This window comes from Oncorhynchus clarkii, chromosome 16 (genome assembly GCF_045791955.1).
Source record: "Oncorhynchus clarkii lewisi isolate Uvic-CL-2024 chromosome 16, UVic_Ocla_1.0, whole genome shotgun sequence".
In the NCBI taxonomy this organism is placed as follows: domain Eukaryota; kingdom Metazoa; phylum Chordata; class Actinopteri; order Salmoniformes; family Salmonidae; genus Oncorhynchus; species Oncorhynchus clarkii.
Genome location: NC_092162.1, coordinates 14639799 through 14657016, shown reverse-complemented (window position 1 = coordinate 14657016; position 17218 = coordinate 14639799). Strand labels below are relative to the sequence as shown.

The following is a 17218-nucleotide window of genomic DNA, read 5'->3' as shown; positions in this document are numbered from 1 at the left end:
TGGAAAAATCCAGAAAATGATGTCATGGCTGTAGAAGCTTCTGATAGGCTAATTGACATCATTTGAGTCAATTGGAGGTGTACCTGTGGATGTATTTCAAGGCCTACCTACAAACTCAGTGCCTCTTTGCTTGACATCATGGGAAAATCAAAAGAAATCAGCCATATCCTCAGAAAATAATTTGTAGATCTCCACAAGTCTGGGTCATCCTTGAGAGCAATTTCCAAAGGTACCACGTTCATCTGTACAAACAATAGTACCCAAGTATAAACACCATGGGACCACGCAGCAGTCATACCGCTCAGGAAGGAGACACGTTCTGTCTCCTACAGATAAACGTACTTTAGTTCGAAAAGTGCAAATCAATCCCAGAACAACAGCAAAGGACCTTGTGAAGATGCTGGAGGAAACAGGTACAAAAATATCTATATCCACAGTAAAACGAGTCCTATATTGACATAAACTGAAAGTCCGCTCAGCAAGGAAGAAGCCACTGCTCCAAAACTGCCATAAAAAAGCCAGACTACGGTTTGCAACTGCACATGGGGACAAAGATCATACTTTTTGGAGAAATGTCCTCTGGTCTGATGAAACAAAAATAGAACTGTTTGGCCATAATGACCATTGTTACGTTTGGAGGAAAAAGGGGGAGGCTTGCAAGCCGAAGAACACCATTCCAACCGTGAAGCACAGGGGTGGCAGCATCATGTTGTGGGGGTGCTTTACTGCAGGAGGGACTGGTGCACTTCACAAAATAGATGGCTTCATGAGGAAGGACAATTATGTGGATATATTGAAGCAACATCTCAAGACATCAGTCAGGAATTTACAGCTTGGTCGCAAATGGGTCTTCCAAATGGACAATGGCCCCAAGCATACTTCCAAAGTTGTGGCAAAATGGCTTAAGGACAACAAAGTCAAGGTATTGGAGTGGCCATCACAAAGCCCTGACCTCAAGCCTATAGAAAATTTGTGGGCAGAACTGAAAAGCGTGTGCGAGCAAGGAGGCCTACAAACCTGACTCAGTTACACCAGCTCTGTCAGGAGGAATGGGCCAAAATTCACCCAACTTATTGTGGGAAGCTTGTGGAAGGCTGCCTGAAACATTTGACCCAACTTAAACAATTTAAAGGCAATGCTACCAAATACTATGAGTGTATGTAAACTTCTGTCCCACTGAGAATGTGATGAAAGAAATAAAAGCTGAAAGAAATAATTCTCTCTACTATTATTCTGACATTTCACATTCTTAAAATATAGTGGTGCTCCTAACTGACCTAAGACAGGGAATATTTACTAGGATTAAAAGTCAGGAATTGTGAAAAACTGACTTTAAATGCATTTGGCAAAGGTGTATGTAAACTTTCGACTTCAACTGTCAGTCTCGCTAGCTCTAAGACAAATGGATCCATGAATGCAGTCACGTTTTATTTCAAGAAGAGTGAATGTCTCAACGTTTGTTCTAAACTCTAGTGTGTCTATAAAGAGAGGAAACCGAGTTGCTCTCACAAACTCCTGTACAAACATTGTCTGTGGGCTCCAGTTACACAGTCGGAGACTGTGTGTGTGTGTGTGTGTGTGTGTGTGTGTGTGTGTGTGTGTGTGTGTGTGTGTGTGTAATAAAAATCTAGCCAAAAGTGTCTGTCTTCTCTGCTGTAGTCCACAGCTGGAAGTCTGATCGAGTCTGCGTCAAAGCTATAGCACAACCTTCCTTCCTCCTACACAGGAAATTGCATTTCCCACTTTCTGCCAAGCAGAGGAGTGAGGTGGGTGGGGTTGTGAGCCTGGGGGGAGGAGGGTGGTTCTAAGCAGAAACAGAGCGAGCCCCATTTCGTATTACACACGAATACAGAAAAAAGAAAAGGGAATCCTGAGCTGAGGCTCTTTACTTCGGGAGACATTTAACTGTTTTTTATGGAGACTGCTGGTCTGGAAAATGAAGATCTCTTCTGTGGTCATAGTTCTCCTGACTAAAGCGTTCATTGGAGGTAAGCAACTTTTCTATTTAGTTAACTTGGTTAAAATGGAAAATAGTGTTTTTAGGTCATGCTATGAAATTTGGCAATACCTTGAAGAGTTATGTGTTGATGGAGAGAGAGAGAGAGAGAGAATGTCATAATAAAAGATTGGGAAAACTTTTGTGAAATGAGTAAGTGTTAGAAAACACATTCCACATGACATGCATTTGAATCAGTAAATAATGGGTTTTCCCTCATCTTTGTTAAAAACAAAATTTACTCTGGTTTGTGTGACATTTTCATAAGATGCAGCTTAATACTTTAGCTAAATAAATATATCTAGCAAATTATAGATTTTATCTAGAGATGAATAGTTCCCTTCTTAGTGGCTTGATGGCTTTGTGTGTCATAGAAATATGCTTACTGCAAATGGAAAGTTATGAAATTACTTGAAAAACCAGATGTTGCTTTTGTCATGAAACAGGCCATAAAGACAGGTCCTTAATATTTCTTCCACTTAAAATGGACATATGCTTGCACTTGAGCCAAACACCACTTTCAGATGTCTCATCCACAAACATTAACACAGTAGGAAAGAGATAATGGGAACACCTTCATAATATTGAGTTGCACCACCTTTTGCCTTCAGAAGAGCTTCAATTCGTCGGGGCATGAACTCTACAAGGTGTCGAAAGCGTTCCACAGGGATGCTGGACCATGTTGACTCCAATTCTTCCCACAGTTGTGTCAAGTTGGCTGGATGTCCCTTGGGTGGTGGACCGTTCTTGATACACACGAGAAACTGTTGAGTGTGACAAACCGAGCTCAAACTGGTGTGCCTGGATCCAACTACTATATCCCATTCAAAGGCTCTGAATGGCACACATACGCAATCCATGTCTCAGTTGTCTCAAGGCTTAAACATCCTTCTTTAACCTATCCCATCCCCTTGATCTACACTAATTGAAGTGGAATTGAAGGTGACATCAATAAGGGATCATAGCTTTCACTTGGATTCACCTGGTCAGTCTATGTCATGGAAAGAGCCAGTGTTCTTTAATTTTTGGCTACTCAGTGTTTATTTACTGTACATACCCTTTGTGTACTATATATTTCAGAAGTGTGCCAGGCCATCAACATCACTGTCACCCCCTCCCCGTTTACGGTGGCCCAGGAGGGCGAGAACGTCACCCTGACCTGCCAGGTGTCCCAGAGACGTCGCTCCAGCAGCCTGCCCGTAGTCAAATGGACATTCCTGCCGGAACGTTCTTCAAGCGACAAAGAGTTCCTCATCGCCAGGGTCAACATGAGAAAGGCCAGGTTCTATGGAGACTATACCAAGAGCTTCCCCTGGCCTAAGTTGAAGCTGACAGTGGTCAAGCAGGGGAAGATTTTCGACCTGCTCATTATGAACATCTCAGTGGAGGACCGCGGACTCTACATATGCCGGGTGCAGGAGTTCAAGAAGCACCAGAACCGATGGAAGGCATCAACAAACTGTACGGCCGCCACAGAGCTTAGAGGTAACTATGGCTTTAGGTGTAGCACTGTCTGTGGTGCAGTAGAATAGAAATTATGCAGTTGGTGGTAGTAGTAGTAGTAGCAGCAGTAGCAGTAGCAGTAGCAGTAGCAGTAGCAGTAGCAGTAGCAGTAGTAGTAGTAGTAGTACAGTGGTATAAGTAGTAATAGTAGCAGTAATAGTAGTAGTAGTAGTAGTACAGTGGTATTAGTAGTAATAGTAGTAGTAATAGTAGTAGTAGTAGTACAGTGGTATAAGTAGTAATAGTAGCAGTAATAGTAGTAGTAGTAGTAGTACAGTGGTATTAGTAGTAGCAGTAGTAGCAGTGGTGGTAGCAGTAGTAGAAGTACATTTACATTGATATTTAATTATTTAGCAGATGCTCTTATCCAGAGCGACTTACAGTTAGTGCATTCATCTTAAGATAGCTAGGTGGGACAACCACATATCTCAGGCATAGTAAGTACATTTTTCCTCAATAAAGTAGCTATCAGCAAAGTCAGTGCAAGTAGTAGCAGTAGTATTAGTAGTAGTAGAAGTAGTAGTGTAGTACAGTGGAAATATTAGTAGTAGCAGTAGTAGTAGTAGTAGTAGTAGCGGTAGTAATATTAGTAGTAGCAGTAGCAGGAGTAATAGCAATAGCAGTTTTAAGACGGCGCCGGAGAACAAGGCTGACGTTTTACGTATTCCTAACCAATTGTTTGTTTTTTTTGTTTCTTTGCGATGTTTGTAACTTAGTTTTCAACTTATTTTGCACATAATGTTGCTGCTACAGTCTCTTATGACCGAAAATAACTTCTGCACATCAGAACTGCGATTACTCACCATGGACTAGCAGAATCCCTTTTTTCCCCTTCATTTGCGTGAAGAGAAGGTCGGAGAAAAAGGGGCCAGAGGGCGGGCCTTCTGAGAATTTGTAGGCGATCGAATAAACCCCCACTTCCTTCCATTCTGCTAGCAAACGTGCAATCTTTGGAAAATAAAATTGAAGACCTGCGCGGAAGATTAAACTACCAACGGGACATTCAAAACTGCAATGTCTTATGCTTCACGGACTCGTGGCTTTATCGGCAGGATAGAACAGCCGTGCCTGGTAAGGCAAGGGGCAACGGACTATGTATTTTTGTAAATAACAGCTGGTGCACGATATCTAAGGAAGTCTCAAGGTTTTGCTCGAGAGTATCTCATGATAAGCTGTAGACCACAATATCTACCAAGAGAATTTTCATCTGTGTTTTTCGTAGCTGTCTACATACCAGCACAGACTGATGCTGGCACTAAGACTGCACTCATAAGCAAACAGGAAAACACTCACCCAGAGGCGACGTTCCTAGTAGCCGGGGACTTTAATGCAGGGAAACTTAAATCCATCTTACCAAGTTTCTATCAGCATGTTAAATGTGCAACCAGAGGGAAAAAACTCTGGACCACCTTTACTCCACACACAGAGACGCATACAAAACTCTCCCTCACCCTCCATTTGGCAAAACTGACCATAATTCTATCCTCCTGATTCCTGCTACCAAGCAAAAATTAAAGCATTAAGCACCAGTGACTCGATCAATAAAAAAAGTGGTCAGATGAAGCAGATGCTAAGCTACAGGACTGTTTTGGTAGCACAGGTGTACACCACATCAGTCATTGGCTTCATCAATAAGTGCATCAATGACATCATCCCCACAGTGACTGTACGTACATACTCCAACCAGAAGCCATGGATTACAGGCAACATCCGCACTGAGCTAAAGGCTAGAGCTTCCTCTTTCAAGGAGCGTTTCACTGACATTTTCAACCTCGCCTTGTCCGAGTCTGTAATACCAACATGTTTCAAGCAGACCACCATAGTCCATGTGCCCAAGAACACTAAGGTGACCTGCCTAAATGACTACACACCTGTAGCACTCACATCTGTAGCCATGAAATGCTTTGAAAGGCTGGTCATGGCTCACATCAACATCATTATCCCAGAAACCCTAGACCCACTCCAATTTGCATACCACCCTAACAGGTCCACATCTGATGTAATCTCTATTGCACTCCACACTGCCCTTTCTCACCTGGACAAAAGGAAAACATATGTGAGAATGCTATTCATTGACTACAGCTCAGCGTTCAACACCATAATGCCCTCAAAGCTCATCATTAAGCTAAGGACCCTGGGACTAAACACCTCCCTCTGCAGCTGGATCAGTGATAGGCCTGATCACCGACAATGACGAGACAGCCTATAGGGAGGAGGTCAGAGACCTGGCCATGTGGTGCCAGGACAACAACCTCTCCCTCAACGTGATGGACTACAGGAAAAAGAGGACCGAGCATGCCCCCATTCTCATGGACAGGGCTGTAGTGGAGCAGGTTGAGAGCAGTTTGACTGCAAGGCACTACAGAGGGTAGTGCGTACAGCCCAGTGCATCACTGGGGCCAAGCTTCCTGCCATCCAGGACCTCTATACCAGGCAGTGTCAGAGGAAGGCCCTAAAAATTGTCAAAGACTCCAGCCACCCTAGTCATAGACTGTTCTCTCTGCTACCACACGGCAAGCGGTACCGGAGTGCCACGTCTAGGTCCAAGAGGCTTCTAAACAGCTTCTACCCCCAAGCCATAAGACTCCTGAACAATTCATCAAATGGCTACCCAGACTATTTGCATTGCCCCCCCCCCCCCTCCCCCCACCCATCTTTTACACCGCTGCTACTCTCTGTTGTTATTATCTATGCATAGCCACTTTAATAACTCTACCTACATGTACATATTACCTCAACTAACCGGTACCCCACATATTGACTCTGTACCGGTACCCCCCTGTATATAGTCTTTCTATTGTTATTTTACTGCTGCTCTTTAATTACTTGTTACTTTTATTTCTTATTCTTAGTAGTAGTAGTAGTAGTATTATCAGTAGTAGCAATAGCAGTAGCAGTAGCAGTAGCAGTAGCAGTAGCAGTAGTAGTAGCAGTAGCAGAAGTAGTAGTAGCAGTAGTAGTAGTAGCAATAGCAGTAGTACTGTAGTGGTAGTAGCAGTAGTAGTGTAGTAGTAGTAGCAGCAGTAGAAGTGTAGTGGTAGTATCAGTATCAGTAGCAGTAGTAGTGTAGTAGTAGTAGTAATATCAGTAGCAGCAGTAGTAATGTAGTAGCAGTATCAGTAGCAGTAGTAGTGTAGTAGTAGTAGCAATATCAGTAGCAGCAGTAGTAATGTAGTAGCAGTATCAGTAGCAGAGGTAGTAGTAGTAGTAGCAGTAGCAGCAGAAGTAGTAGTAGCAGTAGCAGCAGCAGTAGTAGTAGTAGCAGTATTAGTAGTAGCAGTAGTATCAGTAGTAGTATTAATAGTAGTAGTAGCAGTAGCAGTAGCAGTAGCAGCAGCAGTAGTGTTATTATCAGTGCTAGTAGTAGTAGTAGTAGTAGTAGTAGCAGTATCAGTAGTAGTGTAGCAGTTGTAGTAGCAGTAGCAGTAGCAGTAGTAGTGTAGTAGTTGTTGTTGTAGTATTAGTAGTACTGGTAATAATAGTAGTAGTATTAGTAATAATAATAGTAGTAGTAGTAGCAGCAGTAGCAGGAGTAGTAGTATTAGTTGTAGCAGCAGTAGTATAGTAGTAGTAGTAGTAGCATTAGTAGTGTAGTAGTAGTAGTAATAGTAGTAGCAGTAGCAGTAGTAGTGTAGTAGTAGTAGTATAGGTAGCAATAGTAGCAGTGGTGGTAGTAGTATTGGTAGTATCAGCAGTAGTGGGGTAGTAGTAGCAGTAGCAGTAGCAGTAGTAGTGTAGTAGTAGTAGTAATAGTAGCAGGAGTAGTAGTATTGGTAGTAGGAGCAGCAGTAGTGTAGTAATATTAGTAGTTGTAGTAGCAAAATTATTAGTATTAGTAGTTGCAGTAGCAGTAGTGTTATTATCAGTGCTAGTAGTAGTAGTAGTAGTAGTAGTAGTAGCAGTATCAGTAGTAGTGTAGCAGTAGTAGTAGCAGTAGCAGTAGCAGTGTAGTAGTTGTTGTTGTAGTATTAGTAGTATTGGTAATAATAGTAGTAGTATTAGTAATAATAATAGTAGTAGTAGTAGCAGCAGTAGCAGGAGTAGTAGTATTAGTTGTAGCAGCAGTAGTAGTGTAGTAGTAGTAGTAGCATTAGTAGTGTAGTAGTAGTAGTAGTAGTAGCAGCAGCAGTAGTAGTGTAGTAGTAGTATAGGTAGTAATAGTAGCAGTGGTGGTAGTAGTATTGGTAGTAGCAGCAGTAGTGGGGTAGTAGTAGCAGTAGCAGTAGCAGTAGCAGTAGTAGTGTAGTACAGTGGAAACATTAGTACAGTGCTAATGATAGCTGGAACCAGAACTGGCTGACCTAGTTTCGTGTTTCATCGATCATGAGAAGGAAGAGATTGTGTCATGTGTAAAGGTCATGTTTTCATTGTGGTAAGGAGTTCCATGGTTTTGAACAAGCTTGAAAAGAAGTGATACTTCATAGCGATGCTTCATGAGAGAGTATCTTGTCTTCTCTAAAGCTGATGTCAGCCCTTCTGATCTGCCAGTTCGATGCACAACATTCTGTGAAATAATCTAAGCAATATACACTGTAGCACAGCAGATGTAGCACAGCAGATGTAGCACAGCAGATGTAGCACAGCAGATGTAGCACAGCAGATATAGGAAAGCAGATGTATTACAGCAGATGTAGCACAGCAGATATATGAAAGCAGATGTATTACAGCAGATATAGCACAGCAGATGTAGCACAGCAGATATAGGAAAGCAGATGTATTACAGCAGATGTAGTAAAGTAGATATAACAAAGCAGATGTAGCAAAGCATATGTAGCACAGCAGATGTAGTAAAGTAGATATAACAAAGCAGATGTAGTAAAGTAGATGTAGCAAAGCAGATGTAGTAAAGTAGATATAACAAAGCAGATGTAGTAAAGTAGATATAACAAAGCAGATGTAGCGAAGCAGATGTAGCACAGCAGATGTAGTAGATGAAAGTAGATGTAGTAAAGTAGATATAACAAAGTAGATGTAGTAAAGTAGATATAACAAAGCAGATGTAGCGAAGCAGATGTAGCACAGCAGATGTAGTAAAGTAGATATAACAAAGCAGATGTAGTAAAGTAGATGTAGCAAAGCAGATGTAGTAAAGTAGATATAACAAAGCAGATGTAGTAAAGTAGATATAACAAAGCAGATGTAGTAAAGTAGATATAACAAAGCAGATGTAGTAAAGTAGATATAACAAAGCAGATGTAGTAAAGTAGATATAACAAAGCAGATGTAGTAAAGTAGATATAACAAAGCAGATGTTGTAAAGTAGATATAACAAAGCAGATGTAGTAAAGTATATATAACAAAGCAGATGTTGTAAAGTAGATATAACAAAGCAGATGTAGTAAAGTAGATATAACAAAGCAGATGTAGTAAAGTAGATATAACAAAGCAGATGTAGCAAAGCATATATAACAAAGCAGATGTAGCAAAGCATATGTAGCAAAGCAGATGTAGCACAGCAGATGTAGTAAAGTAGATATAACAAAGCAGATGTAGTAAAGTAGACATAACAAAGCAAATGTAGCAAAGCAGATGTAGCAAAGCAGATGTAGTAAAGTAGATATAACAAAGCAGATGTAGTAAAGTAGATATAACAAAGCAGATGCAGTAAAGTAGATATAACAAAGCAGATGCAGTAAAGTAGATATAACAAAGCAGATGTAGCGAAGCAGATGTAGCACAGCAGATGTAGTTAAGTAGATATAACAAAGCAGATGTAGCAAAGTAGATGTAGCAAATCAGATGTAGTAGATGAAAGTAGATGTAGCAAAGCAGATGCAGCTAAGCAGATGCATCCTTTCTTCCTAAGCTATTGTTTTGAGTAAATTGAAACTTAACCCGTTTTTTCCATGAAATCATTTGTGCCGGCTGTGACATTTGACTGTCCTGTCTGAGCCCAGTCAGACAGACTGGCAGAACAGCCGAGGTAAGGGAACACTGGCACCATCACCACCAAACACATTTTGACTTTGGCTATAGCCAGGATTTTCCCTGCGTATTATACACACATACAATTGTGGCTAGAAGTGAGTGAACTCGACAGTGAGAGAACAAGAGATAGTTGTAGTATGAGACTGCCCAACGTTGGTTGCCTAGACAACTGCATAGTAATGTGGAAACACACTCATTTTGCATTTACAGACGCTCTTATTGAGAAAGACTTACAGGAGCAATTAGGGTTATGTGCCTTGCTCAAGGGCACGTCAACAGATTGTTTCACTCCACAGCTAGTTTGAAATGTCGTCAACGGTGCTATCGAATTAGATCCTTTCCTATAGCTCATTTGGCTCATGTTAGAGCTGGGAATTTCCAGGGACCACAAAACGAAGGTGCCGATACAATATGTATTGTGAATCTCCCGATTCTCCCTATTCTACATGTATTGAAATTTGATAATGTGATTTTATTGCGATGTCAGAGGTCGGAGGCAGAGCAGTTACCATACCAGGCAGTGATGCAACCCGTCAGGATGCTCTCGATGGTGCAGCTGTAAAACCTTTTGAGGATCTGAGGACCCATGCCAAATATTTTCAGTCTCCAGAGTGGGAATAGCTTTTGTCATGCCCTCTTCACGACAAAATCTTGGTGTGCTTGGACCATAATAGTTTGTTGGTGATGTGGACACCAAGGAACTTGAAGCTCTCAACCTGCTCCAATACAGCCCCGTTGATGAAAATGGGGGTGAGCTCTGTCCTCCTTTTCCTGTATTCCACGATCATCTCCTTTGTCTTGATCACTTTGAGGGAGAGGTTGTTGTCCTTGCACCACACAGTCAGGTCTCTGACCTCCTCCCTTTAGGCTGTCTCGTTGTTGTCGGTGATCAGGCCTACCACTGTTGTGTCATCAGCTAACTTAATGATGGTGTTGGAGTCGTGCCTGGCCGTGCAGTCATGAGTGAACAGGGAGGACAGGAGGGGACTGAGCACGCACCCTTGAGGGGCCCCCGTGTTGAGGATCAGCGTGGCAGATGTGTTGTTACCTACCCTTACCACCTGGGGGTGGCCCGTCAGGAAGTCCAGGATCAAGTTGCAGAGGGAGGTGTTTAGCCCAGGGTTCTTAGCTTACTGATGAGCTTTGAGGGCACTATTATGCTGAACGCTGAGCTGTAGTCAATGAATCGCATTCTCACACAGGTGTTCCTTTTGTGCAGGTGTGTAAGGGCAGTGTGGAGTGCAATAGAGATTGCATCATCTGTCTATCTGTTGGTGCGGTATGCAAATTGGAGTGGGTCTAGGGTGTCTGGGATAATGGTGTTGATGTGAGCCATGACCAGGGTTTCAAAGCATTTCATGACTACAGACGTGAGTGCTACGGGTCGATAGTCATTTTGGCAGGTTACCTTAGTGTTCTTGGGGACAGGCACCATGGTGGTCTGCTTGAAACATGTTGGTATTACAGACTCAGACAGGGAGAGTTTGAAAATGTCGGTGACGACACTTACCAGTTGGTCAGCGCACGCTCGGGGCCTCACACGGTGAAAGAGGATGATGCAAAGAAGATGGAGAAAAGTGAAGAAAGAGGATGTTAAAGGGAAGGATGTTTTGAAGGTTTTTGTGATGAGGACTTTTGTATGGATCATCACTGCATACTGGTATTAATTTATTTTCTTTTTTTCTTTACATTTGATGAATACTCTGACGTAGCCCAAAGTGACCCATTGAATTGGTCTATTGATTGCTGAAGACAGTATTTATCCCAGAATGCAAATCTGTCTTAGGGATGCTATTCATTCGATCTGTGTACCGTCACTGTGTGAGGATATAATGAGAGACTTCCTATCAAAAATAAAGGGGGAGCACATATGAATGGAATCAATTGAACAGTGAGAGACATTTCTTTGGCTCCAAGCAGTGCTGCAGATTCAGATGATTCATAGTATTCCAGAATGTGCAGCTGGCCTTTTGGCTCAGTGCATATTCATAATGTCCTATTGAAGTCATACTATATGATTCATGGCAAAGAAGAGTCTTCTGCACCACGATACTGATTTCTGATGGCCACTATCAAGTATATCCGGTACTCATCAATCAGACTTGGGAACCAAGAACACATGATTGAGTGTAACTTCACCTAGATAGGAACAAGCTATAGAATTTACAGTAAAAAAAATATGTGTGGCTAAAAAAGTACATGGCAAACACAACTACAGCAAATACTGAGCCAAGACTCATAGCTCGCTGTCATCTACCTCAGACTAATGTTTCAAAATAGTTGAATGTAGGCCATAATTATGGTCGGCACAGACAAAGCATGTGCTGCTGGTTTAGCATCAAGGGAAATACTCTAGAGGTAACCCCAGCGTAAGGGTCAGTGCTATCCGGGTTCCTTGGAACATCCCTACTCCAAACCTGACGCTAACCTTAACCATAACCTTAACCATAACCCTTACCTAAACCTAACCTTAACCCTTACCTTGACCATTTTGCATTTCAACTTCAATGTGGGTTCCCAATGATCTTGGATGGCACAGACCCAGTTTAAACCCTAAACGTGCAGCACACCCAGACACCCAGCCAGGCTTCAGCCCAGTAACCCTGGAGATCTGGTGGCTAGCTAAGCTAAGGATGGCTGCGATGTGTGACAGAGGCTGTTGTCAGCTGCTCGCGGTTTAGGGTATTTCAGGACGACTCGGTGGGTGTTAGCTACCACTAGCCAGTGATTCAGGAAGAGGATCCAGAGGAGAGGATAACCTCAATGCTGTCGTCCTACGCCGAGCCACGTACAATTAGATGTATTGCAAATGTATAATCAGGCAGGACGGTTGACACACTGATGATCGTGGACTTTCCCTGGTTTCCTTTCAGTGCATGTCCTACCAGCGACCACGGCCAAGGAGAGTCTGTGGAGCCTGTTTGAAGGTAAGAACGTGACTCTCTGGTTCTCTGCATTGTACTTGACTAAAATAGCGCAACAACAATAAATAGGTCATAAATGGCAAAGATATTTCTGCATAAGTGACTAACAACTGAGACATGAGTCTTCAGGGTTGTAGGATATTATGACTGTGACTAATCTGGTCGGTTTTGTGTGTTTCAGACGTGTACCTGTGCGCTGTGCTGATCTGCTCTGTGGGACTGGTGTGCATGTGCATGTTCACCGTGGCGGTGACCTGCCAATATGTTCAGAGGAAGAAGAAGTTAAAAGGTGAGTAAACACTCTATCCCTGCTCCTTCCCATCCAACACTGAAAGCCCTAATCTGGGCCATATTACCAGATCATTTAAAGATAATGGACTCTGATATGTAAAGCCAAGGCATGCTTTTTGATGACACGGCAGAATGTTTTTTTGCCCCTCATGCGCTTATGTTGGTCTCATTGCCTCATAGACAACTACCATTTGGTCAAGAGCCTACAGAACAGGTAAGTTTCATCATTCAAACTCAAGTAACTATGACTTATACTGTACTTTAGCCACTATGGTACACACAGACTCTTTTCATCCATGACCGCGATGGCTACTTACATTTCCCTGCTCTAATTCTGCTGTAAACATGCCTGTCTGCTGTCTGCAGTTCAGGGGAGACGGTGACCAGCCTAGTCAGTGTGTCTCCTGCTCTGCCCAAAAAGCAGAGGAGGTACAGGAGGAAACGAAGCAAAGCCCAGTCAGAGATACCACCAGAGATACCAGTTAAAGGTAAACAGACAGTCTCTCAACAACATCATACATCTGTATCACATTTTCCCTTACCCAAGCATGTATGTTTACTTAGAAGCCTATCTTCATACGCACAGTTGGGTATGTGGTCTGGGGGAGGGAATGTGGCTAAAGTAATCATCAGAGCATAAAGGAGTTCTGAACATTCTGTTTCCTGATGCTGGAGATGTTGTGAATTATCTATGAAATATTGCTTTACTTGCCACTACCTTTTGAGCCCATATATGGATCAACTGTACCGTACGTGTGGGCATAGATAAACTGGAAATAGAGCAAAGCAACTTCTATATCAGTCTGTGATATCAGGGTGCCACCAGAAATAGTGCAAAGTTTATGGTCAACTAATCAAGTATGACAGCGGATTTGAAAAAAGTAACGTCTGTTCTTGATGATCATATTTTTGTTTCCCCTGGAGATGAATAGGCTGATGTTGGTTTAGTTTTAAAGTGTTGCATCTGTCTCACAAGGAGTTCATGTCATGTCGTAGTAGTCTGAATGCCAACACGTCAAACGTTGTATGTCTGTTCAACTCTGCTTTGACGCCTGCGTCCAAATCATCACTAATAAATGACAGGACGGGCACGTAAACATTGCATTTTGGTTCTGGGTTTGGGTTTTAGGGGGGTAATGTTTCTTGTGACACAGACAATGTGTTCCCTATCTGCATAAAGTATGTAATCATTGTATTCTTCCACAGCACCCATAGCAAACAAAATCCCCAAACCCAAACTTTTAAAGGTACAGCCGATGAAAGTGATCTTGGTAAGTGCTCTGGGGTAACTCCTGGTTCATACATACAATTTCAAAGGCAACAAGGTATTTCAGTAGAGGGCTGTCCAGAAATCTAAAATATAATCTAAGTTTTACTTCATTCGATTTTTGTGTATATGTGACTGTTAACCCGAGGTAATTTTGTTCAGATTCAAATTATAAAAGACACAACGTGAATAACGAGTATGCTTCTTCACCCGTTTAATCTTTCTCCTTGTCCCCTGCAGCCAAAGATTGCAGAAGAGAGCCTGACATATGCAGAGTTGGAGCTGGTCAAGCCTCTGCCAGACAACAAAGCCTCGTGCACAAGCACTGTGTACGCCCAAATCCTCTTTGAGGAGAGGCAAGTATGAGAAACACACCACTTTTAGCCGAAGCTCATGTACAAAATGTTATATTTATGATCAGCATTATTGTTTTATATTATATTGAGTTTTATTTTTCTTACAAAGCCAAAATGAGATGAGTTACAAACAGGTTTTTTATACTGTGTTGAATTTTTATTTTACAATTGACTTCTTTTTTTGTTTACCTCCCAAAACATCTGCATGATGTCTGTCATCTTCTGCTATGTTATTACTGCAATACTGCAGCTGCAAAGGTTGACATTAAGGCAACAATTAGACGCCCGCCCATTTGTGTTATTTGTGTTATCACGCAGCTCTTTCAACTGGTGCCAAAGTCAACGGGCTCTTGGCGACACACTTGTACCCAGAGCTGTGATCAGCTGTGACAGAGCAGTTTAACTGGCTGCAAACAAAAGGCCTTGTTTGGCTTGACTTGTATCACCAGGGTTTTCCTCTCACCTTATGATTACTAAGCACATGATTACTTAAGTTTTTTATTTTATTTTTTACTCCTGGTAAGAACAACACCAATGACCAAATGGCGTTTCTTTATCTCTCAAGATCTGCACAACAGCGGAGATTTTGTCTTCTGTTTTTTTTAACTTTTCTGTGAATGTAAGTGTGTGTAAAAATGCTTAGTATGTTTAATGACCCCTTGGATTTAACCATGGAAAACCGAGCAAAACAACAGTATTTTTTTTTCCCCCAGTGAACTTGAAATGCCAGACATCCAGGCACCATAACCATTCCCCATCCACCAGTTCTCTCTCTCATATATGAAGATCTATACATAGACTAATAATCACCAGAGTGCATTGAGACAATTCCATGTAGGAAAAACAAATCCTTCCCACATACATTGATAACAACGAAATCTATCTATATCTATCTACACACATCTACACAATGGTTCAAAGTAACCTTCCTGGGGTGAGAAAAACGTCTTAAAACCTTTTTAAACTGTGAAAATTGAAGTCTCCTCCAAACCACGTTTGACTTAATGGGAGGCCACTGCGTGGACCTCTAACTAGAACCATGTGTGAACGCTGAACTCTGCACTTTCCTCTGCACTTTTCCTTTGCCATTCGTTTCACCCGGAGAGTGCCGTCGCCCGCACTCATCAACATTACTCTCCATTCCAGTTGGAGCACCTCTGTTATTTGTTTTTGTCATTTGAAAAGGACGTCGTCGCTGTCTGATGAAAACCTCATAACTACATTTTTGCCAATTTAAATGTTTAAAAGCAATATGTCCCCTCAATGTACTCTCAACATTTCATGACTCTAGGACCAAGAAAATGTATTCAAAATAGCTTCTGAAGTTTCATAATTGAATGTTCATTAATGGGAAAATATGGTCGTTTTTTCATTTACTGAAAAGTTTCTGTTTTGGATTTGAGGTCATCAGACAGCGACGATATATGTGTGTGTGTATAATGTATCATATGTGCTGTATAAACATAAAGTGGATGTATATGGTCAGTGGTTAATGGCATGTTTCCTTGTGCTTTCTTTCAAACCTCAGGATATCACTTCAGTGAAGAGTCAATGATTATTCATGACATGTTATAAGGAAACGAGAAATTGAACAAGTAGCAGGTAAAAGAGATGTTGTGGTTTGATCATACCTCCATGTGTGCTTAATTGAGGGAAATGGAGGGTGGGGTAAGGAGTGTCTCCTCTTGTGAAGGAGGAACTGTAATGAGAGAGAGAGACAGAGAGAGAGAGAGAGAGAGAGGCAGAGAGAGAGAGAGAGACAGAGAGACAGACAGAGAGACAGAGAGAGAGACAGAGAGACAGAGAGAGACAGAGACAGAGAGAGAGAGAGAGAGAGAGAGAGAGAAAGAAAGAGAGTAAAGTGTGACAGGCCCAGACAGGTTGACAGAGGGAGCAAACAGAGTGACTTTAAATAGACACAAACAGTCTGCCTCCCCGCCCTGCACACAGATTCAACTACAGAGGCCAGTGAATAATACGTGAAAAATCAAAGCATATTTTTCTGTGTGTCACGGAGGGGGTCAGATCTCAAGTCTCCAGACATCACAACGTTTCTGAATTGCAGTGTACAGTAAACATAGTGTAGCTGTTGCCTACGTATATCCTGTGTGGTAAGAGAAATAGGTACCGTGACTGTCAAAGTACCAGTCTGACATCACTGACTCAGACTCAATAAGCTATAGGAAATAAATGGTTTAGGCTATTTAACCATGTCATGTCTCACTGCAAATTACCCACTGGCTCTGTTAAACACTCATTGTGTTCAAAGAGTGTTTAGGTCATTGGCTTACACTAAAAGTGTTGGGCCGTAACTAATGAAAACAGTTTGGTAACTGATCCCCTCTGGTCCCATGCTGATGACATCAGTCCTTAGTGACACACTATGAACGAACCATTACATTTTTACAGAATACTATTTTACAGAGTACTATTTTCATTGAAGATGTTCTTCTGTATCGACAGAGTTGTTTCTTTTTCCACAATCACATCTGTAAGCAATGACACAGTATCCAACTTCTCTCACCACCAGGCCCTTCCATTTTCCTGTACATCATAGCACCATTAGACACAGTATCCAACTTCTCTCACCACCAAGCCCTTCCATTTTCCTGTAGATCATAGCACCATTAGACACAGTATCCAACTTCTCTCACCACCAGGCCCTTCCATTTTCCTGTACATCATAGCACCATTAGACACAGTATCCAACTTATCTCACCACCAAGCCCTTCCATTTTCCTGTACATCATAGCACCATTAGACACAGTATCCAACTTCTCTCACCACCAGGCCCTTCCATTTTCCTGTACATCATAGCACCATTAGATACAGTATCCAACTTCTCTCACCACCAGGCCCTTCCATTTTCCTGTACATCATAGCACCATTAGACACAGTATCCAACTTCTCTCACCACCAAGCCCTTCCATTTTCCTGTACATCATAGCACCAT

The 17218-nt window shown here is 42.0% G+C and overlaps 1 protein-coding gene across 2 annotated transcripts; it reads left to right on the top strand.

Moving 5' to 3' along the window:
* The first annotated feature begins 1608 nt into the window (after window positions 1-1608).
* Window positions 1609-15758, top strand: LOC139368021 (V-set and transmembrane domain-containing protein 4-like). 2 transcript variants are annotated; one of them, XM_071106513.1, is made up of 9 exons: window positions 1609-1988; window positions 3077-3481; window positions 12301-12354; window positions 12533-12640; window positions 12823-12856; window positions 13009-13130; window positions 13849-13913; window positions 14150-14265; window positions 14584-15758. In XM_071106513.1, exons 1-9 carry the CDS (start codon window positions 1937-1939, stop codon window positions 14666-14668), a joined length of 1041 nt encoding a protein of 346 aa, XP_070962614.1. In that variant the 5' UTR covers window positions 1609-1936; the 3' UTR covers window positions 14669-15758. The 2 variants fall into 2 exon arrangements, with proteins under 2 accessions (XP_070962614.1, XP_070962615.1); XM_071106514.1 differs by having other exon boundaries at window positions 1839-1988; window positions 14516-15758.
* Window positions 15759-17218: the final 1460 nt, after the last annotated feature.

Coding starts and splice junctions, on each gene's coding strand:
- LOC139368021 (XM_071106513.1), top strand. CDS start 1,937: ATGAAGATCTCTTCTGTGGTCATAGTTCTCCTGACTAAAGCGTTCATT. Junction 12,355..12,532: donor TCTGTGGAGCCTGTTTGAAG/GTAAGAACGTGA, acceptor TGTGTGTTTCAG/ACGTGTACCTGTGCGCTGTG. Junction 12,857..13,008: donor GTCAAGAGCCTACAGAACAG/GTAAGTTTCATC, acceptor TGCTGTCTGCAG/TTCAGGGGAGACGGTGACCA.